The sequence below is a fragment of the Pongo abelii genome, chromosome 17, assembly GCF_028885655.2.
Source record: "Pongo abelii isolate AG06213 chromosome 17, NHGRI_mPonAbe1-v2.0_pri, whole genome shotgun sequence".
In the NCBI taxonomy this organism is placed as follows: domain Eukaryota; kingdom Metazoa; phylum Chordata; class Mammalia; order Primates; family Hominidae; genus Pongo; species Pongo abelii.
In genome coordinates, this window is record NC_072002.2 from 73,785,641 (window position 1) to 73,813,477 (window position 27,837).

General features: G+C 41.6%; 1 protein-coding gene across 18 annotated transcripts in view; it reads left to right on the top strand.

Moving 5' to 3' along the window:
• The window catches only part of ZNF532 (zinc finger protein 532), a 122,375-nt gene that overhangs the window by 81,648 nt on the left and 12,890 nt on the right, over positions 1-27,837 (top strand). For 17 of the 18 annotated variants that reach the window (XM_024235910.3, XM_024235906.3, XM_054538024.2 and 14 more), the window contains 2 exons: positions 2,985-3,147; positions 8,436-8,717. The exons of the other annotated variant lie outside the window; for it this stretch is intronic. In XM_024235910.3, coding sequence (XP_024091678.2) covers positions 2,985-3,147; positions 8,436-8,717 — 445 coding nt within the window. The remainder of the gene's footprint in view (positions 1-2,984; positions 3,148-8,435; positions 8,718-27,837) is intronic. 18 annotated transcript variants of the gene reach the window in all.

Consider the following 27,837-nt stretch of genomic DNA (forward strand, 5'->3'; position numbering starts at 1 on the left):
AGATCTTCTCTGGGTGTACATTTTGGATTTACTTGTGCTGCCTTATCAGTGTCCTTGCGTCTGAAGCAGTTGCTCAGTGTCCCCTGTTCTCATGTCTTTGGCCGTCCAAAAGGGGACCCAGGCCTCTCCTGTGGCTGACCCTCACTTGGTCTGTCACTGCGCTGTCATTGCTGGACTCAGGCATGTGCTCTTGGCAGCAATGCCTGGGCCCTGATGCCGTGCTTTTCTCAAAGGATCACTCTGGGGGCAAGGGCGACATCCACCTGTCCTACAAGGTAGTGGTGATGCTACCCTTCATCATCGAGGTGAGGCAGTGTCTGCCTGGTTTCTCCATTATAAAGTCACCATTTTCCCTTTTATATCTGTTAGTATTTTGTGGGGAGGGATTCTAATATTACACCAACAACCTGCTCAGCCTCCTCAGAATGATAGCTACGTAAATAGATAGTCTCCTGTTTTACACTTCCTGTTAAGACAGCACGTCCAAACAACAGAATCCCTCCCCAAAGGAATGTAGCATGAACAAAATGAGCTGTGGTGTAGCTGTGAAATAGTTATTTCTCAAAATGTGAAAATTGAGTTCTGAGCAATTTCTTAGCCTAGCTAGTAAATCTCAGTTATTTTCTTGAGGCTATCCTTATTTATTTTTTTTTTTTTGAGACAGAGTCTCCCTCTGTCACCAGGCTAGAGTGCAGCAGCGTGGTCTCGGCTCGCTGTAACCTCTGCCTCCTGGATTCAAGCGATTCCCCTGCCTCAGCCTGCCAAGTAGCTGGGACTACAGGTGCACGCCACCACGCCCGGCTAATTCTTTTTTGTATTTTAGTAGAGACGGGGTTTGACCATGTTGGCCAGGTTGGTCTCAATCTCCTGACCTTGTGATCCGCCTGCCTCGGCCTCCCAAAATTCTGGGATTACAGATGTGAGCCACTGCGCCCGGCCAAGTCTATCCTTTTTAAAACAATTGTCCTATGCCAATTACAGAAAAAACAGGAAGTAGAGACAAACAAAGCAATAAAAATACATATACTATCATCCAGCAGAGATGCTGACAAACCTATGCCTTCTCTTTCTTTTCTATGCCCTTTAAAAAATGTGATCATATCATACATTCTATCTTGTTTATCTTCTGTTTTAATTTGCATGAAAATCTTTCCATGCCATTGGTATAGGTCTGTGACATCATTTTAAAAAATCTTCATATAGTTTTTTTGTTTTTTTTTTTTTTTGAGACGTAGTCTTGCTCTGTTGCCCAGGCTGGCGTACAGTGGTGTGATCTCAACTCACTGCAGCCTCCGCCTCCTGGGCCCAAGCGATTCTTGTGCCTCAGCCACCTGTAGCTCCCACACCCGGCTAATTTTTTGTATTTTTAGTAGAGGTAGGGTTTCGCCCTGTTGCCCAAGCTAGTCTCAAACTCCTGAGCTCAGGCAGTCCGCCTGCCTCAGCTTCCCAAAGTGCTGGGATTACAGGCATGAGCCACCATGCTGGCCTAGTTTTCTATTTAACCATTTATTTATACTCTTGGACATTTGGGCTGTTCACAACACTAAGCAGTTTCAAACAGGGAGGAAGTGAACATCTTTGTCACACCTGCTACGGTTAATGATGACAAATGATTAGTATACAACATTGTGCTGCATTGTACAGCCCTGAAAATCTTGTCTGCTCCTCAACACCCCCTCCCCCAAGGGTACTTGTGCTCTGCAGTAAAGTAGCTAACATCTCAAGACCTTGTAAAAACAGGCCAATCCAGTTAAACTTATAAATCTTGTGGGGAAAAAGAGAAAAAAGTTACATCTGTAACTTTGGACAGAGAATTGCCCAGTGAGGTTTGAAGCTACATGGGAAGTCCTCTCAGGGCCCTGAGAGAGGGAAGGCAGGTGGTTTTAGGAGGCGTTCCGTTCCGTTCTTCAACTTTGCCATAGGAATGCCAGGTAAAACCTCAACTTCTCTCTTCTCATTTCTGACCCTCACATCCAGTCAGCTTTTCTCTGACCTTTTCCTAAGCGGCTCCTTAGAATTCTTTGAGCCCATTCTCATAGTTCTCCAGAGGAAATACAGATGCCCCTAGGCCCTCTCCTATGCACCAGGGTGACCCAGAGCAGTGACTAAAAAATGGTGACCTGCTGCCATCAGAGCTGTTCTCAAATGACCGATCACACATCCATTGGAGGCAGAGGCTGGCGGCAGGGTAGACGCAGCCCTTTACCCTCTCGAGACGTCTCGCGCCCTCGTTTCAGTAGAGAGTGTGGATAGGCAGGAGGGATTATGTTCAGAAGGTTCAGGTCTGCTGAATTCATTTGAGGAGGCTGCTTGTTAGTAACATATTAGTCATGGAAATAGTTTGTCGGAGACAAGTGAATATTTTAAGTCATTTAAAGCATAAGAAACATTCAAGCATTGTTGAAATAACAGTGGTGTCGATTTTATTTTCTGTTTCTTGATTTTACTGTATATTTGTTTACTGGCGTAGGGCTTCCTGTGTTAAGAACAGGTATAGAAATATTGACATTCAAATGTAAAATTGCTACTGACTCTAAATGAAAACTTTGGAGTTGAGTAGGCCTATTTAGTTTATTAATCAGATTAACATTCTTTTCCAAGTTAGGGTATCATCATTGCCTTGTCTGATCTTAAAAAAAAAATCTTTAAAAAAAAAGGATGCCTTTGCTCTGTGTTAAAGTAACATGAAGACTTTGTACAAACATGTGCCAGTTATAGATTTGTGAATAGTAAAATGGTCATTAATTTAGATTTCTAAGTAAATGTAGCCGAATATATCTTTACTCAAAATGTTAAGGTTGATCTATGATTGAGTGATGCCAGTTGTCTTCAAAAGTTTGTTTCAAAGCTAATCGTTGTTCTATTTATTGTGTTTGTGTGTTCTCAATGTGCCTCTGCCTCCCAAATTCTTCAGCTATAAAGTAGCAGATCCTTTGACTTAAAGAGGCTGACTGACATGATCTCGCTGCACTCTTCTATTTTAGAATAATATATAAGTGTTCCATGTGCGACACTGTGTTCACCCTGCAAACCTTGCTGTATCGCCACTTTGACCAACACATTGAAAACCAGAAGGTGTCTGTTTTCAAGTGTCCAGACTGTTCTCTTTTATATGCACAGAAGCAACTTATGATGGACCATATCAAGGTGTGTGTGCATCTATCCTCTCCTTTAAATGAATTGCAGATCCATTCATTGGTCATAAATCAAGGCTGAGCTGCAGGTGACTCTAAAGCATGCCTCACTGTCGAGGGAAGGGATGGATGCTGGTCGTTGTCAGTGAGCAACTTACATGCTGTCATCATGTGTTCACTTGCCTGTGGTGCTTTTCATTCAGGAGTCCTGATCTGCCCACTAAAGATTAGTGAAAAGGAACCAATGTCTGCCCTGATTTTAAAAGAGTAAAAAAGTACTAAGTTTTTTGTTTTCTTTACTATGTGAAAATGATGACTGTGAAGTTTTTCTTTCCTTTCCTTTTTTTTTTTTTTCTTTTTGAGACAGAGTCTCCCTCTGTCTCCCAGGCTAGAATGCAGTGGCGCGATCTCAGCTCACTGCAACCTCCGCCTCCCAGGTTCAAGTGATTCTCCTGCCTCAGCCTCCCGAGTAGCTGGGATTACAGGCATGCACCACCACACCCGGCTAATTTTTGTATTTTTAGTTTCACCATGTTGGCCAGGCTGATCTTGAACTCCTGACCTCAGGTGATCCGCCTGCCTTGTCCTCCCAAAGTGCTGGGATTACAGGCATGTGCCACAGTGCCTGGCCGAAGTTTTCCTTTTCTTGAGAATTCTGTATTGTGTAAGACTTAGAAACAGACAAGGGCTCTGAGGAATTATGCTAATTCACACAAATATTGGTATATTTAGAAAAATGAAAGTTTTTTCCCTTGAAATTATTTAAGCAGTTAGGTTTGCATTGTAATTAATGCCCCTAAACCTTTTAGTTTCTTTTTTTTTTTTTTCTGTAAAGATTGCACTGTAAATGGACTGTTAAATATCTAGGATATAGTATGGTACCTGGCACCTGGTAGTGTTCAGTTAATGAAATGAATAAATATCCAGTGTGGACTGTTTTACTCTCCAACCCCCAAAAGGGGCACAGAAATCTATTTATAGCCTTTGAAGCTTACTAAGGCCAGTGCTTAGTTTTAGCTGCTTAGCTGTCCACTGTAATATGTTAAGCATTTTTTTTCCTTGTGTGATTAGGAGATAATATCCATTGGCTTTCAGAGATTAAAATGACTTACTTTTTAAACAGAGAAACAAGAGACCCCATATTATCAGGAACTCAATCTCTTTCTTTTAGTTTTGCTCTTTTAAAAATACATTATACAGGCTGGGCACAGTGGCTCACATCTGTAATCCCAGCACTTTGGGAGGCCAAGGTAGGCGGATCACTTGAGACCAACATGGTGAAACCCCGTCTCTACTAAAAATACAAAATCAGCTGGGCGTGGTGGTACATCCCTACTTGGGAGGCTGAGGCAGGAGAATCACTTGAACTCAGGAGGCAGAGATCGCAGTGAGCTGAGATTGTGCCACTGCACTCCAGCCTGGGCGACAGAGCAAGACTCCATCTCAGAAACAAACAAACAAAAAATTATACAAAAAAGGTCAGTTTGAAGCGCAAATAAAGTCCCTGAATTATTCTAGTCTCATATCGGCTAAATGCCTGGATTATGAATCCTTGACATTTCCTGTATTGAACATATGTGAGTTCAATAGAGTAATTGCTTAATGCAAATGAACATCTTGAAGATTCTCTCTTTCCAGGCAAGGTAAAGATAGTGGTGGTGATGGCATTACTTGGGTGAATAAAAGCATGGGAGATGCATTTCATCATTCTCACTCGAAGTACAGTAAAACCCTCTTAAGATACTTTAACTATTTTAGCTAAAATTACATAATTATTTTGACAGTAAATATCTATTTAATGAAACATCAGGAAGAATTTAAAACTGCTAATAAAAATTTAGGGACGTTGGAATTAGACCAAAATATTTTAACATACTACATGTGTGCCAACAACAAAGAAAAGAACAGTTGCTTCTTAAGAGGCTTTTAAGGTATTTGGTTTCTAGAACTCATCTTTGCATCTGGAAGTTGGGTCATCGACTTTGTGGTTAGGGGCTTCCTTGTGTTAATAGTGAATTTGGAGGAATACAAGGTTCCAAGAAGTAGAAACTGAAGAGGGGTGGTAAAATCCTGTGGCCACAAGGAGGAAAGAATTGTTATTCATCTGAACCTGTGCAAGACTACATGATACGAAAACAGTGGGAATAATCACTTATGTTCTCATTTCACATATGTTCCATGCATTTAAAAATACTTCCCTGCATTTATATGTTTGGGGTTGGGTAAGCATAGTTTTAGGGGCATACTGTTGTGTTTTTTTTAATTTTATTTTTAAGATAATCTATTTAGCTCTTGTTATTTATTTACATTGCCTCTGCTATGCAGTTTTTCATGAGGAAGGAAGAGGAAGTGGAACAGGCACAAGTTTTCTCCACATACATATTCACTTAAAGATGGGCTCTTGTTTGCCCAGTTTAATCTAATTTGTGTCATTTTCTTCTCCTACCAAAATATAAACTTGTAGGACCTCCATGTTGACATTTATATTTAAACTTTCAAGTTACAAACATTCATTCCAATTAATTATTGTTATAGGAGCTAAGGAAAAATCAATTTGAAAAGAAATAAGTTGTTTCTTTATTTAAAAATGACAATATGAATGAATGAATGAGGCAGGTCTTGCCATGTTGCCCAGGCTGAACCTCTGGTCTCAAGTGGTTTTCCCACCTTGACCTTCCAGACCGCTGAAATTATAGGTGTGAGCCACCATTCCCAGCTGACATTTGCTTTTCAGAGTCTTTTTTTTTTTTTCTTTTGAGATAAGGTCTCACTATGTTGCCCAGGTTGGAGTGCAGTGGCATATCAGGGCTCAAGGCAGCCTCCATGTCCTGGGCTCAGGTGATCCTCCAACCTCAGCCCCCCGAATAGCTGAGACTACAGGCATGCCCCACCACGCCTGGCTGATTTTTGTATTTTGTATTTTTTGTAGAGACAGGGTTTCACTATGTTGTCCAGGTTGGTCTTGAACTCCTGGGCTCAAGTGATTCTCCTGCCTTGGCCTTCTGAAGTGCTGGGATTTACAGGCCTGAGCCACTGCACCTGGACTTAATAGTCTTAATTTTACTTACAGTGTAACTTGTTGCTTCTTTTCTGTAATTTCTGTAGCACTTTAAGGTTATCTTGCAGAAGAATACTTTAATATTTTATCCTTTCTTCAGCTTATCAGTTAGTAAAAATGCATTTGCCTAGAAACTTATGAAAAGTTGCTAGAGGGTTTTAGGTTTTGTTTTCTTTAGGTTTTAAATAGTTAAAAATGGAAAAACTTAGCTTCTCTTTTGAAAAAGAGCAATGAAACACAGAAGCCTTCTGCCCTGGCGTGGTGGGCATGAAGCAAGGCATAGTTTTTGGCTATCAAGAAATCATGTCTTGCTCCAGATTTTCTCTTTGCAAAGAACATGGTTAGACAATCACCTCAGCCCCCGCTCCCCCACCCCGCCTTTTTTTTTGTTTGTTTGTTTTGAGGTGGAGTTTTGCTCTGTCGCCCAAGCTTTAGTGCAGTGGGGAGATCTCGGCTCACTGCAAGCTCCGCCTCTCGGGTTCACGCCATTCTCCTGCCTCAGCCTCCCAAGTAGCTGGAACTACAGGCACCTGCCACCATGCACGGCTAATTTTTTGTATTTTTAGTAGAGACAGGGTTTCACCGTGTTAGCCAGGTTGGTCTCGATCTCCTGACCTCGTGATCCACCTGCCTCAGCCTCCCAAAGTGCTGGGATTACAGGCGTGAGCCACTGCGCGTGGCCCACCTCAGCCCCCTTTTATGGGCCACTTTCACTGTTGCCTGTTTGGGTAGACCTTGTGATTTCAGCCAGTGAGAAAATGGTAGAACCCCTGTTTCCATCTGGGGAAAAATGATGTTGAAGAAGGCTAGCTAGTTCTTGGCACTGTTTAGAGAAGACCTTGCCTTGAGAAAATGTGATGGAGAGTGTCCTGAAGGAATGGCTTCTTTCTTAAACATCCAAGAAGGAATGTGGAGCTGAGGTCTATCAGCGTGAGTCTCTGTGACCCAGGGGAACTCGGATGTGTGAAAGCCTCTTACAAAAGATTTTTCATGTTGTCTTTCTGTAGATTCAGGAATTCATGGTTTAACCGCAAGCCTGACTGCTAGTAAGAAGAGACAGCCCTATTCAAAAATAAATTGTATATTGTATACAGAGGCAAAGATTTTATTTTTTGCTCTCCTCCACCCTCTTTTTTTGTTTCTGTTTTTATTTTTTGAGACAGGGTCTTGCTCTGTTGCCCAGGCTAGAGTGCAGTGGCATGATTGTAGCTCACTGTAACCTTGAACTCCTGGGCTCAAGCAATCCTCTTACCTCAGCCTTCTGAGTAACTGGGACTTCAGGCATGCACCACTATGCCCGACTAATTTATTAATCTTTTTGTAGAGATGGGGTCTCTCTGTGTTGCCCAGACTGGTCTCAAACTCCAGGCTTCAAGTGATCCTCCTGCCTTGGCCTCCCAAAGTGTATAGGCGTGAGCCACTGCATACACCCCACCCCACTGTTTTTATTCCATGCTTTTAGAATACAAAACAAAAACCAAAGTGAGCTGGTCTTTAGAATCAAAGTGCACTAATTTTACCCTTTTCAAATTTGAAATCCAGTGAGTTTAAGTTGAAGATGGCTGTTGTGGCTATTATGTTAATTATAATACTTAGCTAAGCAATTTTAAAAGACATGAGTATCTAATGTGTGTAGTTCTCAAGCCTGGCTGCCATCAGTAAGAAAGGATGGGTCGGGATAGGATGTAAGGAGATGAAAATTACTGACAAAACCCAGCAAAAACCCAGACTATTACAAGTATTCCAAGAATGTGAAAGGCATGAAAAGAAAAAGGCTTGCTATTTACTAACGTATTGATCTTAGATGTTTGCTCAAGTCAGTTTCTTCTAGTTGAATTCCTAATAATGTATTAGCCTATTTAAAGATTTCCAGGCTGATGGGAAAGGAGAGAGTTGTTCCGAAATGGTTTGTTGTAGAGAGGCCTCACCCTGGGATGTTACAGGAGGATAAAGTACCAGGATTAATTTGCGTTCAATACAGAAGTCTTTCTTTAAAGAATTTTAAAATGGTACAAATATATAGGCCTTTAAAAAGCATTTGGAAAGAGAAATGCATAACTTATAGCAGACTTTTATCTCTTTTGAAATGTATATTTAGCTTAGTTTTTTTCTTTATATATTAAATATTTCTGAATGAATGTAAAATAGTGTTGAAATGTGTACCACGTGTTAAGATAGCATACTTGTGCTTTCTTTTAGTGTTGTGATTTGTGATAGATATTTCTTTTCTTTTTATAATGTAGTCTATGCATGGAACATTGAAAAGTATTGAAGGGCCTCCAAACTTGGGTATAAACTTGCCTTTGAGCATTAAGCCTACAACTCAAAATTCAGCAAATCAGAACAAAGAGGACACCAAATCCATGAATGGGAAAGAGAAATTGGAAAAGAAATCTCCATCTCCTGTGAAAAAATCAATGGAAACCAAGAAAGTGGCCAGTCCTGGGTGGACGTGTTGGGAGTGTGACCGCCTGTTCATGCAGAGAGATGTGTACATATCCCACGTGAGGAAGGAGCACGGGAAGGTCAGTAAAGAATGAAAGCTGCTCTGGGTGAGTGCAAGAGAGGGCACTGGACTGGCAAGCTTCCAAGATGTGGGCTCTTGGCTTGGCTCTATCAGTAATTAGTGGTGTCACCTTAAAAATCACTTGGTATCTCTCTGCCTCACTTCTTTATCTGTGAAATAGACCTTTCCACATCCTTCAGTCTTCAGTTTTCCTGGTCATTGCCTTCACATGCACTCCTCCAGACTGGTGTGCATGAATGTGGTAAGTTACCTACCACATTCATATTTATAGCTTAGGAAAGAGAAAAATAGTAAACCAAGGTTAAAGACATTTGAATTTACCTCTATCCCTGTGCCAGCTAAGGAAGAAAGGAGCAGAGAAAGACAGTGGAAATGTTGAACAGTGCCAGTAGCATTTGTGTGACTTACATGATTCTTCCTTGAGTTTGGTAGTGGGAAGAGGAACCACATCCTTTAACTTCCAATAGAAGCTCTGTAACTCAAAATGGCTGAAAAATCTGAGTCACATATGTATATCCTTTCTCTTTTAAATAGTAAGTATATGTCTCCAACTGATAAGGAATTTAAAAAATACTTATTATTAGACCTAATAATATTAGCAAAATTATTTTTCAGTATTATCTAATACTGTATTAAATACAATATTAGGCTGTATTCACATTTCCTATTGTCTCAAAGTTGGTTTGTTATAGTCAGGATCCAAAAAGTCCATATATTACATGTGGTTGTTGTGTAATTCTTTATTTTACGTAATCCTCCTTCCATTTTATTTTTTAATGTACGGTCGATTTGTTAGAAAAATTGGATTGTTTGTCCTATATATAGGTTGTCCCTCACTTTACTAGATTTGGGTAATTGATACTTTTTTTTTTTTTTTTTTAACTTGTTGACACTAGGAACCAACATGGAATTTGCTCCTTTTTTTTTTTGAGAAAGAGTCTCACTCTGTTGTCCAGGCTGAAATGCAGTGGCATGATCTCGGCTCACTGCAACCTCTGCCTCCTGGGTTCAAGCAATTCTCGTGCGTCAGCCTCCCAAGTAGCTGGGATTACAGATGTGCACCACCACATTCAGCTAATTTTTAAATATTTTTAGTAAAGATGGGATTTTACCATGTTGGCCAGGCTGGTCTCGAACTCCTGGCCTCAGGCAGTCCACCCACTTTGGCCTCCCAAAGTGCTGGATTACAGGCGTGAGCCACTGTGCCCAGCTGGAATTTGCTACTTTGTGACACCGTTTAACTTGTTCCTCTTTATCTCATATTCCTGGAATATTGATTAGATTTGAATTTTTTAGGTAAGCCCTTGTCAGCTGGGCATGGTGGCTCATGCCTATAATCCCAGCACATTGGGAGGCGGAGGCAGGAGGATTACTTGAGCCCAGGAGTTCCAGGGTGCAGTGAACCATGATCATGCCACTGCACTCTAGCCTGGGCGATAGAGCGAGACCCTGTCTCAAAACTAAAAAACAACAAAAGAATATGTCATAGGTGCTGTATTCTTTTTGTATTTCATCATGAGGAACATAATACCAGCTACCAGCTTTCTCATTTGTAGTCCTAATACTGAGATTGATTAGTGAGTTCAAATACATGACGTTTTTAAAGAAAGTCATCTTACTGCTTTAACTTAAGCCAATAGAACAAAATAGTTATCTGTAGTGAGACTATATAGAGAGTACATAGGAATTGTTTTGTAATTAGTATACACTACATCTTTGAGAAGTTTGCTTTATTAAATGTGCTAAGAACTATTCTGTAATCTCATTTATTTGTACTATTTGTTTGAGTTACTCATGAAACTGACATGTTTTACTTTGTGATTATCCCAAATGGCCTATGAACATGGCTGGATCACAATATTCACAAATTGCAAAAAGATGTTTTTATTGTATTTGGTCTCACTACAGTGTGTCTTCATATAAAAAGTAGTTACTTACAGAATATATTTGGCTTTAGTGGCACATTGCTTATTTAATCATCTTAGTCTCAGGCTTTCCTACTAGCATTGTACAGTGTTCATTGTAAATACTGGGTAGTTTTTAAGGAGCAATACTTCAATAATCTACGGTATAAATACACTGCCGGGGTGCTGTCAGAGTCTGATGTGGTGGTTCTAGGGAGTCTTCACTTGGCACCCCTACCAGATTGCATAAGAGTCAAACAGGAGCTGGCCTTCGTCATCATCTGGTAGTCCAGTCCTTTCATTTCGTGAGATTTCTGTAACTATCTTGTAACATTTCAGAACTCTTTTCCTTTTTTAAAAAACTATCTTTATCTTACATTTGAGATAATGATTAGATCTAGGATATGAGAGGAGGAGATGGTTTCAAAAAGGCTGGTGGGATGAAATGTACCACTGATTGAAAGCCTTTGCTCTGGACCTGCAGCAGAGAGCCCACTCTGAATTGGATGTGTGTGCACACATGTGCCCTTGGTTTTGATGGAGATGTTCATCAGAATGGAAATGTCTGGCTTAGTAGGATTTTAGGATTAGCTTTGAAGGAGTTGAGGCCCTGCCTTTGGAATGAGGCACATCAGATTAGATTGTAGTTTCAATCCTGTTCCCTCAGCCTCCTGAGAGAATGAAGGAGATGAGTGGGTGAGGAGAGGGGAGGAGCGTCTTCATAAGCTAGTGAAATGAATGGTGTTGAGTGCGAGAGTTCCACCATGCCGAGTCTCACTGGAGCACCCACTTCCAAACACCCCTCTACAAGCATCTTGTATCTATCTCCATTCATTTCTCCTTTCCTAGAATACTTAAGTCACCCAAAATTTAAAGCCCCTGTGCTGTCTTTTCTCCGTCTTCCTTCAGACAACCAGGCGAGCACCTCGCTGTCTATATCTTTCCTTCCTATTTACCCTGGGCTTGCCACCTTATCACTGAACCCAGTTCTCTGGTGACCCCTTTGTTAAGTCTGCTGGACGTGTTCCTGTCTTTACCTCCATTCACCCCACAGCAGTATTTCACACGATTAGCAATTCTTTCTAAAAGCATTTTCTACCCTTATTGTGGAATACCACTCTCTCCTGGGTTCTCTCACCATTACCAGAACACCCATCAGGTTTCTGTCCTAGAAACATTTAACTTTCTCTTGGGAAAATTCAACCACTCTTAACAACTTTGCTTCTCGTGTACAGTATATATACACATAGCACCCAAATCTGTGTCTCCAGTTAGTTGAAAAGTATTTCTTGAGTTAATAGACCAAGAATGAGTTCTGATTTGGAAGACATCTAACTCCCCTTAGACTTAACCTCCTCTTCTTTAAAATGGGTACGTGTTTAGTGATCTTCCAGTGTCCTGTGTTGTAAGTACCTAGAGAACTATATATGAGGTGATAAGTATTCTCTAATCCTTATGGGTTTAAGATGAGATATCAATATGAAATACGCTATACACACATAAGGGATCAAAAATTGTATTCGGCTAAAGGTCTCAGGAGAGAATACATTTTTACTTCCACCAGCCCAGAAGTTATTGGAAAGATCCAAATTTATTGGATTACCCAATGAAATATTATTATGCATTATGATAAATATGTCAGTGTTCTGAACCAGTGAACTTTGAATGTATACTTGATTTTAGTATCATAATTATGACTTAAAATACATATATATAGAAATAAAATAACTTGGGGAATAATCTAAATGTATTCTGCCAACCACAGTACAGTCATTACCTTAGTGTTACTGCTTCTAGTATGATTATTATTTTGATAAGATTTGGAGTAAATATTTCAGGTTAGGAGTAAATTTAACTGACATAAGTTAAAAATTTATGTCAAAACATTATAATTCACTGCTACTCATTTTAGATGGCCATTTTGGTTTCAGTAATTGTTTTTGACCTTTCTTCCCCTTCTCAGTTCCCATCCAGAAGAACTTTACTAAAAAGAAATATTCTGTATACAGTTCCATTTATTAAGTAAAGATATTCAGTAGCTTTGTTTTTAAGTTTCAGAACTGGCCGGGCATGGTGGCTCACGCCTGTAATCCCAGCATTTTGGGAAGCCAGTGCAGGTGGATCACTTGAGGTCAGGGGTTCGAGACCAGCCTAACCAACATGACGAAACCCCATCTCTACTAAAAGTACAAAAATGAGCCGGGCATGGTGGCAAGTGCCTTGTAATCCCAGCTACTTGGGAGGCTGAGGCATAAGAATTGCTTAAATCCAGGAGGCGGAGGTTGCAGTGAGCCAAGATTGTGCCACTGCATTCCAGCCTAGGCAACAGAGCGAGACAATGTGTCAAAAAAAAAACACAAAAAAACAAAAAAAAACGAAAACCTAATTCTGGCTCTGCTAGTTATTCAGTAGCTTTTCTGTGTCTCTGATGCTCTTTTTAAAAAATGAATTGTCAGTATCCATTTTCAGTGGTTTTTAACTTTTTTCCAGTTATTTGTCGTAATCTGATATCAAGTCAAATACTTTAAAAAAATATTGACAGATATTCAGTGCATATTTATTAAAGGCGTAATCATCTTAAAACCTACAATTTGCTGAATTACTGCTTTAGCTATTTAAAAAAGAAAAACAGTTAAAGCAGCAGCATTTTAAGAAGTTCTTGTTACAAATTCTGTATACAGAAAGCAGTGAAAAACTGATCAATTTCTCTTTTTAAAGTTTTTTTCTCAAATGCTTATGTATTGTCTAATTTTTATTGTGCTTTCTAAAGTTGGTATTATTGTTCTGTTATGGCCAAATTTTAGCTGTCCTTGTAAATGGTAAAGTCTTTGAGGGCAAGTTGTATGTCCATTTTATTATTACAGTCTTCTATGGTTTACAGCATTGTGCCTTGCAGAGTATCTCTGGAGTCACTGATTGAAGCAGTTCTCTTTGGATTGTTACTTGCACATATGGGAAGGGGTTTTGTGTTAGTCACAGATACACACAAGCTGTAGTCTAGTTCAGGTACCTAACTAGCTTTCTAACCACAGAAATCCCACCACCTTTTTAGTCTCTATATTCTCAACTATAAAATCAGGAGGACAGGAGTATCAGTGTCACATTAACCTGATGATCTCATCCCAGCCGTGAGCCTTTCCTCAGATCCATGTACAAATGCACAGTTTTACATACAGTTTTAGGCGGGTTATGGATCTCCTGCTCTTCTTTTTTGTTGTTCTAGAAGGCCTTTTAGGAACCAAACTAAGATCCTTTGAATGAGATAATATCTGAGGTCATTCTTAGAGATCAAACATTCTGTAATTATGTGAGCCAGTATTAAAATTAAAAAGAAGTTACGTGTTATATGTACCTGTTCAAATCTAGAAAATTACAACACAATCTGTGATAATTATAATCATTCTCTCATTTGCTGCCTGGTTCTCCTACACATCAAGGAACCTTAACTTATTAATTGAAATATCCTAAAGCAGAGGCGTATGTACTGAATTATGGAACTCTGGTGCCATCAAAATGAACCTTAGATCTTTTCAGTTTTTTTTTTTTTTTTTTTTTTTGACAAGGTCTCACTCTGTTGCCCAAGCTAAAGTGCAGTAGGGTGATCTTGGCTCACTGCAACCTCCACCTCCCAGGCTTAAGCAGTACTCCCGAGTAGTTGGGACTACAGGTGTGCACCACCACACCCAGCTAATTTTTGTGTTTTTAGTAGAGATGGTGTTTCACTATGTCACCCAGTTGAACTCCTGGGCTCAAGTGACCTGTCTACCTCGGCCTCCCAAAGTGCTGGGATTATAGGCATGAGCCAGTGCACCCGGCCTCAAGATTCTTCATGATGTAGATAGATGTGGTCCGGTACTGTGTCTGTAACTTGGGAAGAGCCTGGGAGACTTGGGTGTATATTCTGGCACCACAACTACCAGTGTGACTTTGTGAAAAAATAATTAACAACCACCATCTTCCAGCATCAGCTTCAGTTTGCATAGGTCTAAGATGGAAATATTTACCACCTAAGAGTCTTTTGAAATTAAATAAAATGAGAGCATGTAGCACAGTACATAATAGATGTTTTCTCTCTATACTGTATTTCCTCTCTGAACACTATAGATTTTTTTAAAATTAAATTTTGCTAGAAAGAAGCTCACCAAAATGGAAGGTTCTTCATACAGAGACGTTATACATTTACCACTTCTAAGTAGATTTTTCTTTTCTTTTTTTTTTTTCTTTTTTTGAGACAGGGTCTCCCTCTGTCACCCAAACTGGAGGGCAGTGGCACAATCTTGGCTCACTGCAACCTCCACCTCCCAGGTTCAAGCGATTCTCCTGCCTCAGCCTCTTAAGTAGCTGGGATTACAGGTGTGTGCCACCACGCCCAGCTAATTTTTGTATCTTTAGTAGAGACAGGGTTTCACCCTGTTGGCCAGGCTGGTCTTGAACTCCTGACCTCAAGTGGGATTACAGGCATGAGCCACTGCGCCCGGCCTGCTTGACTAATTTAAAAAAATTTTTTGGTAGAGATGCCTTCTGATGCCCAGGCTGGTCTTGAACTCCTGAGCTCAAGTGATCCTCTCATCTTGGCCTCCCAAAGTGTTGGGATTACAGGTGTGAGTCATTGTACTGGGCCACTTTTCCATCTTTACATGGGGTGAAAGGAGATTGCAAATATATGCATGTCATGGAGAATGAGCTGTGGCCAGATACCCTGCTTGTGTGAAAGGAGAAGGTTGGGTAGATTTGGAAGATTTCAGATAAAGTCTGTCTGACCTTACTGAGCACAGCCATTTCAGAGAACAGATGGTGAAGTAGCTGGTTCCTGCCTGAGCACTGGGGAAAAGAACTAGGCGAAGACTAAGAACATGTGATTGCAGATCAATCTCCTTTTCTTTACAGAGGGACCAGTTGGTAGGCAGAATAACTGTCTAGACAGAAACTGGGTTTCAGCAAAGCTGTTGACAGATTCTGTCTGTTTTGATACTGTTCTGTACAGTGTAGTGCAGGAGGCCTGGGTGAAATATTGCATGGATAGCTGACTCATGGCTTACTGCCTTGTTGGAGAGAAAGCTTCCATCTTGGATCAGATTTTCTTCAGTCTTTCTATCAATGACTTAATTATAGGAAGAGAAGCTAGGAGGGATTTTGCAAGGCAGATCTTAAATGCAGAGCTTTTCACTTAAAAAAATTAAAAGTACACAGATATTATGTGAGGTAGATATGGCTTAGCTAAGTTCTATGAAAAAGTATTCTGTCTTTATTTGACTATCTTGCTACAACCCAGCCTTCTTTGTGGCTGCTGAGGTAGCATTCATACCAAGGAAAGCTAACACCCTTCCTTTGACTTGGCACCATAATCTAGCTAGCAGTTCCCAAAATTGGAGTGTGCATCAGAATTAACTGGAAGGCTTGTTCAGCTAGTTGCTGGCCTCCACCCCACAGCTTCTGATTCAGCAGGTCTGGGATGGAACCCGATCATTTGCATTTCTGACAAGCCCTAGCTGATGCTGATGCTGCTCATCTTGGGACCATGCTTTGCGAACTACTGGCTTAGTCTGTGTGACAGTACAATCCCCCAAAGCCCATTGATTTATCCAATAAAAGTTCATTTCTTGCACATACAGAGTTTGCTATGCAGAGTTTGCATTTCTCCGGGGCAGTCGTCCCTTCCACTGGCAACTCAGTGATCAAGGCTGTTTCTTTCAGCCCCATTGTCTCAACGTAGGTGTTACTGAAAAAAAGACTGGTGAGTCCTGCCTGGTCTTTACACGCTCGTTATTCTGGATGTGATGCACAACACGAGTCATTGGCCAGAATGAATTATGTGAGCAGCCCCAAATATATTCCCCCGTGTACCGCAAAGGGGAGGGAATGACAAGTAGTATTTGTCACTGGCAGTAAGGTGGCCACAGTGAATCTAAACGAGGGGAAAGATTCCATTGCACCGATTTAAGATGGATGCTGACAACTAGCAGAGGAGGGTAAGCAGAATGCTGAGTCTAGAAACAGTGGCAGGAGGAAGAGAGAAGTTGGGGTTAAAGGGAGCTTTGATAGCTGTCTTCAGATAGATGTCCTCCGTGTGAGGACCAGCATGTGATAATTCCAGACCAGCTGGGGCCATGCATGAGTGAAATGTCTGCCTATCTGTTGCTGGAAGCATTCAGGTAGTGGCCAGTTGCTCATCTGTAAAATAATGAAATAGAAAGGATTCTAGGGTCGGCTGGGCACGGTGGGTCACGCCTGTAATCCCAGCACTTTTGGGAGTCCAAGGTGGGTGTATCATTTGAGGTCAGGAGTTTGAGACCAGCCTGGCCGATATGGTGAAACGCCGCCTTTACCAAAAATACAAAAATTAGCTGGGCTTGGTGGTAGGCATCTGTAGTCCCAGCTACTTGGGAGGCTGAGGCAGGAGAATTGTTTAAACCCGGGAGGTGTAGGTTGCGGTGAGCCGAGATTGCACCACTGCACTCCAGCCTGGATGACAGAACGAGACTCTCTAAAAAAAAAAAAAAAAAAAAAAGGATTCTAGGGCCAATGTGACCTTTCTCCTTGGACGCTGGAATGAAAGGAAACTGCCAGTGGTAATCTGTAGTAGCCATTGCTAGTGTGAGGTGGATATTTTAAACCAGTCAGTCTAAAAGTCATTCCATGGACTAACCAAGTCTCTGTAGAAAGCATTTGGTTTCACAGTTAACCTAATTTGTGGATCGAAACAGAACTTCTAGGAAGAAGTCCTTGTCAGCAGGAAGGCTGCAGGGGGAGCAGTGAGTCTGACTCGGTGGCTGCACACGAGAATCACCCGGAGAGCCTACGGCCCAGCACACTTGTGCTCCCCAGACCAGCTAATTGGCATCACCAGGGATGGGACCTGGCCCTGGCATTCTTTTTTTTTTTTGAGACGGAGTCTTGCTCTGTCGCCCAGGCTGGAGTGCAGTGGCGTGATCTCGGCTCACTGCAAGCTCCCACCCTGAGTTCAAGCAATTCTCCTGCCTCAGCCTCCCGAGTAGCTGGGACTACAGGCACCCGCCACCACACCCGGCTAATTTTTTGTATTTTTAGTAGAGACAGGCTTTCACCGTGTTAGCCAGGATGGTCTCGATCTCCTGACCTCGTGATCCGCCCGTCTCAGCCTCCCAAAGTGCTGGGATTACAGGCATGAGCCACCGCCCCCAGCCGGCCCTGGCATTCTTAAAGCTTCCAGGTGATTCCAGTGTTGCGGCAGGGCCGGGAACACTCATACCACCCGGGATCTGCCATGCACCTGCCCTTGCTGCTGATGTTCATTGCTGTGGCCCTCACTGTGTGACTTCTGTAGCACCAACACACCTTTGTTGAGTTTATGTTTTGGGGAAGGTTGATCTCAAGTGTATTTGTTTAAAGACTCCACCCAACGTTCACTCTTGGTGGTGAAGGCAGGGGACACAACTCTCTGGATGTTGGATTTACAGCATTAGTAAGTCTGTTCAATATAATTTAAAGCCTGATTATAAATGATTTTAGGATGTCTTAATGTTTCTGTTCTTAAAGCCTTTAAGAAAAGTCCATAGATTTCATCTGCATTTTCCATACAGGGTGCAGGCGATAGGTGATTTGAATACTTGCTATTTTGTAGCCTTTCCCATTCTGAAATTCACTTTCAGTTCACTCAGAGATGTAGGTGAAAGACAGCAGTGGCAGTGAAGGAAAGTGGGAGAATGAAAGGATCAGAGTGTGGAGAGATGACCACAGCCACTGAGGCAGGTGTGCTGTTGTTACTTTTGAAAAGAATGGCAGGGCAATCAGCTTGCATTTCCTAGTTTGGGACCACCATGCTTAGAGTCAGATTCACTGTGGAGCTTTGCAGAGACTCTCACTTGCACAGTATTTAAAAGAAAAAAAAGTATGTATGTGTGTGTGCGTGTGTATGTATATGTATATAAATTTTTTAAGTGCCCACCTGGCCGGGTGCAGTGGCTCACGCCTGTAATCCTAACACTTTCAGAGGCTGAGGCAGGAGGATTGCTAGAGCCCAGAGCTTGAGGCTGCAGTGAGCCGCAGTCCTGTCACTGCACTCCAGTGTGGGCAACAGAGTGAGACCCTGTCTCAAAAAATAAATAAATAAATAAATTAAAAGGTGCTCACTCACACAACCTGGAACCTAGCCATGTGTATGAAATGTGTGGTAGGGCATAATTACCCCCATTAATCTCCCTGAAACTTGTTTAGAGAACTTTGTGAAATAAAACGTGACATCTCCATGTTGTTTCTGTCTTCATGCTGTGCTGTGGTGATGGCCATTAGTTAAGGGGATAAAAATACTGAAATACTGTCGAGTTTGCATAGTCCATTGCCAGATGGTTTCATTTTCATTCTTTTACTGTTAGAATTCATCCTGTTGTCATTAGGCATGCCTTACTACAAAGTCTCTTATTTAATCTAAATGTAGGGACATAATAGATTTTTATCCTTCTAAAACTCATCTTTTAGCTATGGTGACTTTGACTTCCTGCCAAAATCCTGTTACCCTAGCAACAGGTAAACAATTTTTTAAAAAACCAGTTTCTCCTACTTTTTGGCTGAGAACTTATTTGTGATCTCAAGGTTTTAGGAGAAATATCTTTAAATCAGTTGCATGTTCTCTTCTATCTCTGGTTGACTGTTAGAGAATGATGGCTTCTCACTTGATTCTGCATTTGTGTCAGATGTGATTAAAAGGCACATTAAGAGTTTGTATATTCATGCTAGAAATGTATATCACTGCTGGCTTTATGAAACTTATTTTTCATAGTTTTGGCCACTGGAATTGATATTTTGTTAGTGTGTGTGTGTGTGTGTGTGTGTATACACACACACACTTTTTTTTTTTTAGACGGAGTCTCGCTCTGTCGCCCAGGCTGGAGTGCAGTGGCGTGATCATAGCTCAATGCAACCTCACACTCTTGGTCACGAGCAATCTGCCGACCTCAGCCTCCTGAGTAGCAGGGACCACAGGTGACCACCACCATGCCTGGCTAATTTTTATTGATTTTCATTTGTTTGTAGGGAGTTGGGGGCAGAGGGAGTTGTTTTTGTTGCCCAGGCTTGTCTCAAACTCCTGGCCTCAAGTGATCCTCCAGCCTTGGCCTCCCAAAGTGCCAGGATTACAGATGTGAGCCATCACACCTGGCTCACATTTTATTATAATTTTATTATATTCTAATTTTATTTTATTATATTCTAATTTTTGTATAATTTTATTATATTCTAAATATTTTTACTTTCTATATTTCTTATATCTAATTATATATTTATATACTATATATCTTATATATAATATATTATACTATATAATTTTTAATACTAATTTTATTTTTATTATAATTTATATTTTATTAGTTTATTTGATATTTTATTAGTATGGTTTACTATATGTAGTTTTCCGAAGTCCTCCACTTGATTTAATAAGAACTTTTTTTAATGTAAGGCTATAAATGTGTTGTAGAAAGGATGTTGAAAATTTTTGGTTCAGAGCATATTAAAATACATATTGAACTATTGGTGATTTTGGTAGCTTGTGGCTAAATTGGAAGGTGGGGTGTTAAGGTTACTGGGGCTAACAACTGTCTGAGGGCTTACCCTACTTACTATCTCATTGCAGCAGGCTCCTGAGGGGAGACAGTTACGAATCCCACTTTTAGGTGAGGAAATGTCTGAGAAAGGTTCAGTAACTTACCCCAGGGTTTTGCAGTCTGGGTTTCTAGCCCAGACTCTGCAGTTTGCACAGAATGAAAGCTGACATTTCAAAAGCTGCTTAATTTTAGTCTCCTTGAATCTTTCAATATAGATGTGGGACAGTTAGCAGATATGTCTTTCCATCCAGTTTTTACTTCTGCTTTTGATGTAGTCATTTTCATTTCATTTAGGTGTTCAATCTTGGTTAAAGTTGGTTATGCCATCGTTAACTGGATGTGTGTGTAGTTTTGGAAGACTGTCTGAGTGTTGTGGTTTTACATTCCTTAGCTGGGGCCTGATGCTTTACTGGAATTACTTGCAGTTGCTGTTAACAGCACCATGGTGTCATTAATTAATTGGGCAAATCTTCCTGCAGAATTATGAAATGTTTTAGAGTGGCTTGAATTTAGCAGTTGCCTGGGATGTATCTGGGGGCTGCATGGATTGTAGCAGGGCCTGAGCCTTATGAGGGACAGAGCCTCTTCCTGCAGAGTCTCGGAAATCTGGAGAAATGCACAAGAGGCCCCTTCTTGACTCTAGGAGTTATCTTAAAGCAGAGGCTCTCGAGGGAGAGAGCACAATTAGAATCAGGGTTTTTTTGAGTCTGGTTATGGGGGTTTGGGATGTGGAGAAGTGGGTAGGACCTGGGTAGGAGTGAAGTCTATTTTTAAATTTCTCTAGATAATTGTGTTACCTTCACACTTACATACGTTCCCTCCTACTCTCCTACCCTCTCTCTTCTCCTTGAGAAGTTCTGCTGTAAAGGGATTAAGCTGAGAGATAAGCTATTTAGGGGATTTTGCTCTTAATGCTGGAGAGTTTATAAAAGCTGCCTAACAGGAAGATGAGATTGGAGAATAATTTCAGTTTAGGAGTTATATATTTTAAAGAATAGCTAGAAAAACCATGAGTTTTTACTTTGGGAATTATCTTTCATTTAAAATGTTTATCTTAAAATTACTTGCCTTGGTGTTTATAATTTGTTTCTAAATTATATTTTATAACTATTATGTGTTTTAGCAAACCTGTTTATTTTTGGATCATGAACAAGAGTCTGGAAAGCCCCAAGCTTGCCCCAGTACCAGGCAGTTTTCACTGAACTGAAACAAAGTGAAAGATACAAAGAAGGAACCATAAGGTTTGCCCTCTAAATTGAAAGAAAATGAAATGACAAGCGACCAGATTCCGTTTCTAAAATTTACTGCTTATTTTTCCATTAGGGACAGAAAAATAAATCCTTTCAAGAAAGACTAACATGTTATTTTGAAAATGTGACACAAATAAGACTGTAAAATATTAGTCCACATCTTGTGTATAGCCAGAAAAGGCTTTTTTTTTTTTTTTTTTTCAGGTTCTTAGGAAGATATGCTCTTTAGTGTGACATGTTGGTGCTTGGTCAGATGTCTGTCTGTTGGAGGCATTTTTCTGTAAACTCACCCGAGGTTGCTATAAACAAGGTTGAAGGGCTATAAATGTGTATTTATGTATGTCCTGTTATGTGGTCGAAGGAAAAAGCTGTGGCTTTATTAACTCTTGTTATTGTTACGGTGTGCACGTTTTCTCATGACACTGCATGAGAGTATATTAATGTACATCCCACTGGATATTAAGTATAAAAACCCCGCATCGAAGGATGTGCAATGAAATTATTAAAGTAATAGTAAGACAAAGGTGTTGAATCCAGTAACCAGGTCAGTGGGCTTCTTTCTGAAAGTCTCCTAGGATTTAGGGGCTGGTAGGCCTAGAGGTGGAATAGCTGGTGGTCCCAGTGGAGGGTCCCCAACAGAACCAATCCCCGTATCATTAGAACCCGTTGTCAGATAACAAAGCTTTCCCCAATAGACCCTACACAGCTACCAGAGCATCTCTTGGAAGTGTGCCTGTCACAGGCGGCCCTGGAGCCCTCCATGATCTTACCTTGCCACCTTTTCCACCTCTCCTCCCCCTGGACCCTTGCCTATTCTTGTTCCAGCAATACAGAGCTGCTTGCAGTTTCCTGACGTGTGCCACATTCTTCCTTGTCTTTGTTACTTTCTGCTCCTTTTGCCTGGACATACCTTTCCTTGCTGCATTGCCTGCCTGTGAGCTAGTTGTCGCCAGTAGGTCTCTCCATCCCCACTCTGCCCCACCGTGCACCCTTCTGTGCACCTGTGGCCGCCTCCACCATACTTTTTTTTTCTGCCGTTGTTCAGCAGATTATAATCTCCTCAAGGGCATGGAGAGCCTGGCAAGTTAGAGTAGGAGCTCAGTAAATACCGTGGAAGGAATTAATCGAAACACACGGCATTCGGTCTCCCACGGCCTGCTGGGTTGCTGAGGCTGCTTCAGACCTCAGTTTGGCTGAGGACTGGTGTGGCTACTTACTCTCACCGCTTTTTATTACTATAGATTTGTACCTTCTACCTTGCCGCATGGCAGTTGCAAGCCTTTGGCCAGAATTGCCGGCCGAAAGGGAGTGGTTCAGTGCAGGCTCCTTAAACATGTGTTAGAAAAAATCATTTACAGCACTTGAGCTGTGGATACCAAGCTGTATCTTTGCACATGAAGTACAGCACATATGGTACTCGTCTCTGAAAAGTCAGTACCCTACAAGGCATGCAGGCAATAACGGGTTAGAACATGGTGACTAAGATGTTTACAGACACTTCAGACATTTGTAGTTCATTGCCTACGAGGGCTGCTGTTATTTTGGAGGCCAAGGAAGATATTTCCTCCCCTGGCTTTTCCTGTTTATCTCTAAGGGGCCCAGAAGGTAGAGGCTCCCTTGACACTCGGGTGGTGCTGTTGCTGAGACAGGAAAAATAGGAGACTTGGTGCCTGTCTCTGTCTGCTTTGGGAGAATATACCAGGACTTCCTGGCCAAAAATATTTCGGATTAAAAACATTCCCATAGCCAGAGACTAAGCTCCCTCACTGTCACAAACAAGCACTTTTCCTTCCAGCTCGGCTTCCAGTGCCCATGGCTGCAGCGAGTCTAGCTCCTCACCCCTCTCTTCCTTTTGGCTTGGAGATTGGGTTCTGCTGTCTCATCATGGTGCTCCCATACCTGGAAGCTTACGGATGGCAAAGCCTTGGCTTCTTGCAGACCCAGGCCAGTGCCTCCCTGAACCTTCTCCCTTGTCCTCTCTCAATCTCAAGTCCCTTCTTGTGACCCAGGGTTCCCTCCCTGTCCCTGGAATCCACGGCAGGTAGAGCGTAGACATAGATCCCTTGGGGTGGTGGGAGTGGGAGGAGTGTCGTATCTCTCATGCCTTGAAGAGCCCAGATTTGCGCTGGGATTAGGTTTCTTCATTGAATCAGTGCTGAAAAGGGTGGTTTGTCTCTGTTGCATTGGTCCAGTGTTGTGATTCTACTGCAGTGCCTGGTGAGGCTGTTTTGGACTTGGCCTAGAATGTAACTGTCATTTGTAATTTCTTTAGGAAAATGCGTTCCTCAATCCAACTGGTAGACCAGATTTTCAGATTTTAAGAATTTAGGACATGATTCCGTCTGTAAATTGACATTAACTTGAAACCTAAAACAACTAGAAAATAACTTAGCCACAGGTGGGGACATCAAAGGAAATAAGAGGCCATTCCCGGGCATGGTTGAATGAATAAGGACTTGTAAGACAGCACCAGAAGGTAACTGGGAGGTAGGAGATGCTTGCTCGCTTTAGTTTTAAGTTGGGAAAAACTTCAGACCCAGAGGGATTGCAGGACTTTTTGCAGAGCACTTTAGCCCTTGTGCCTGAGCCTCGGGGTGTGAGCTTTTCCGCAGCCACCTCGAGTTGTGAGTGAGAACACAGTCTTACTGCTTGGCAGGAGGAGAGCTGGGTGAGACCAGCACAGAGGAAAGTTCTGTCCAGTCTGCCAAATCCAGCAAGTCCACATTAATGTCCAGTTGGGAGGGTGGTTCAGGGAGGAAGACGGGCTCCACTCTCATACCCTTTCTTCATGTCTCCTCAAAACCAGTCATTGCAACAGCACAATCAACACCGACACAGAGCGCAGAGGGGCGTCTTCATCGCTGCCCGGCAGCTTGGTCTCTCACCTGGGTACACAGCACCTTCCTGGGACACACTAAGGGGTCACTTGTGCACTGCCCTTTTTCTGTTATACCTTCAGATATGATGGTTGATTATACCTACCGGTGGGACCTTATTGAAGTGGTCATTCAGGCAGTTGGAAAGTTCCTATATGATGTGGGGCTGGGACTGTGGAGAAAGTGACATGTCATCATTAGGTTTGTTAGCTTTTTTGACATTTGTGTTTGCTTGTTTACTTTTTAATGTTGTTAACACATTTTTTATTGATCTGATAAAAAGCAATTATCTTTAAAAGGAATGATTAGTTTCTTTTGTCTTTTGATTTGTGGAAATAAATACTAGAAAGATTCTATGTAAGTCTTCAAGCGGTATTTAATTTTTATTATGTAGCAATATTTGTCCCTTTTTTTTTTTTGCCCCGAGATGGAGTCTTGTTTTGTCTCCTAGGCTGGAGGGCAGTGGCGTGATCTCAGCTCACTGCAACCTCCCACTCTGGGTTCAAGCGATTCTCCTGCCTCAGCCTCCTGAGTAGCTGGGATTACAGGTGCATACCACCATCCCGGCTAATTTTTTTGTGTTTTTAGTAGAGATGGGGTTTCACTATGTTGTTCAGGCTGGTCTCAAACTCCTGACCTCGTGATCCACCTGCCTCGGCCTTCCAAAGTCCTAGGATTACAGGCGTGAGCCACTGTGCCCAGCCATATTTGTCCTTTTATAAAATACTAGCTATTATACGGGGAAAAAAATCTTTCACAGTGACCTTTTTCTGTTTCAATTGCTTTGTGATTAAAAAGGGCCAAAAGATTCTATAACTACTGTACTAGAAGAAAATATTCTGTGTATTCCTGCCAGTGGTCCCTTTTTGAAGACTGGATTCTCTGAGAACAGGAATAATAAGAGAAATAACATGTCACCCATCTGTAGATGAACATCTTGGGAACCAGGGAGGCTTCAAAGGTAGGACAGATGCCTGCAAGTATAAGAAGGGGAATGAAGTTGAGCCAGATCCAGACAAATAGGGCAGCAAAGATTTTTTTCATAGTCAGGTGGTCTCTGGTGAATGTTTCAGAGTTTATGATCATGGCAATGCACGCCTCAAGGCACCTGTCAACCCTCTTTCCAGGGCGTCAATCATTGTGAAGGAGAGGCAGTAAAGATTAGTCAGGATTTATTTTGTCGGCTTTCTAATGAGGATTAATGAAGATGTACCCAGTGGATGGCACGAGGGTATTGACCCAAGAGTCCCCTGACAGAAGAGATGTGAGGTCTGTTTAGGGTCTGCAATGAGAGTCCCAAACCTCTGCTGCACATCCCCACTGGCCAGTGGAGGTGGACGCAGAGGCCTCTGGCAGGCGTGTACCCCTGGTAGCCCCACCATGCCCTGGCAGGCATTTCTGGGTTTCATTGGCATGATGCTGGCAGCTTGTTAGAAAGTTAGGTAGCCTTCCTTCAGCGCTTTCTTTTTTTCTCTGCCCGAGTGTCTGACATTGCTCTAAGCTCAGAAACTACGGTGCGACACGTTTCTTTGCCATCTGCTCCGGATTTGGCCTTCTGTTCTTGTGCATTTGTTACTGTTCTGTGCCATTACTTTTTCAGTTGTACAATGTCATCAGCAGACCAGACAGTCTTATAACCAGAAACTTTGGAGACTTGGTTTTGTTTTTGTTTTAAATAAGCATAGCGGTAAGCACACGTTGGTTTAACCCTCTTTATTTCAAAGTTGTCACCTAGGTAATCTAGGCGCATGACAGTGATAGTGCTGGTTCTCAGAACCTGTTTAGAGCATGGCATATGAAAAAAAAAGCATTCTTTTCATTTTATAGTTATGACTGGCTTTAGATTATCTACATAAATTTACATAAATTTGGTTCTGAATGATGGAGACTTGTCTCTATTTTCTATTGAATGTGAAACAGCGGTCTCAATCAGGGATCAGCAAACTGTGTTTCATGGGCCTGCCATCTGTTTTTGTAAATAATTTATGAGAACACAGCCACACCCATTCATTTAATTATTATCGTCTATTCTTGGTTTTAAACTACAAGGGCAGGGTTGAGCAGTTGCAACAGAAACCTTATGGTTTCTGGCCTAACATACCGTCTGGCCATTTAGAGAAAAAGTTGGTCGACTGTTTTACCGATCTCTTTGGTAGAGTTGAAGACTAGAGCTGGTGTTGGAAACTCCCTTGGTGAACATGCTAGTGGTGGTAGAACGAATCTTTTTTAGCGCAGTTTGGCATTTAAAGAGGCTTATTTTTCACAACCTTTATATTGGAAAGACTGCCTTCAATAGTTTATACAAAGGAAATAATTGATTACGGAAATTTGTATCTGTAGTTACTAAGAAGTTGAGACAACCTGAATCATTAATAGAAGATAAACAATTCATGGTTCATTTGTGCAACAGAATACAATACACTTGTTAAGAATGCAGAACTAGCTGGGCATGGTGGCTCACGCCTGTAATTTCAGCACTTTGGGAGGCTGAGGTGGGTAGATCACCTGAGGTAAGGAGTTTGAGACCCACCTGGGCAACATGGTGAAACCCCATCTCTATTAAAAATACAAAAATCATCCAGGTGTGGTGGTACACACCTGCAGTCCCAGCTACTTGGGAGGCTGAGGCACGAGAATCACTTGAATCCCAGGGCAGAGGCTATGGTGAGCTGAGATTGCACTACTGCACTCCAGCCTGGGCGACAGAGACTCTGTCTCAAAAAAACAAACAAGAAAACAACTGTCAGTGTGTGTAGATATGTGTGTTTTAAAAACACACAGAGTGAAAAAGAATCAGGTTAAAAGCCAATATGTATAATATAGATCTGTTTTATAAATATAAATACACGTCAGTGTGTATATTCAGAAAAGAAGTGGGAAGGCTGTGTCATTAGAAATTGACAGTGGGTATTTTGATGGGTAGATTGGAAGCAATCTTTTCTCTTTTACATTGTGCAATAAGCATTTGTTACTTTGATAAATAAGAAAATGAAGGCCACAGTTATCTGAGTCTGAAGTCTAGATGTACTATACGTGCTTCACTTTGAAAATGGAAGCTGCTGGGCAGGAATTCCCTCAATATCTGGGCCCCTTCGTCACCCACCCACCCCTAACTTTAATAAGCACCACACCTGTCCCCGGATGACGCCTTGGCTCTGGCCACACAGGAAGAGCTGTTCTTCCTGTGTCTGAATCCCTGTCTCCCTACTCATTCATTCATCGCTCGCCTCTATCCTCAGTCTCTTCATTTATTACAGGCTCTTTCTTATCAGTATTTAAACACCGTCATGTCTCGCCCATCTTGCAGGAAATAAGCAGAGTTCCTCTGTGTCCAGCACTTTATCCTAAATTCGTTACTCCGTGATTACTTTGTAGAACCTGCCGATGTTTTCCAAGTAGACAATTTTGTTCAGTTAATCTTTATTTATTCATTCCCACAGTATTTACTATTTTCTGATGCAGAGACGAACAATTCACAGCTTCTGTTCTCAAGGAGCTTATGGGGGAGAGAAA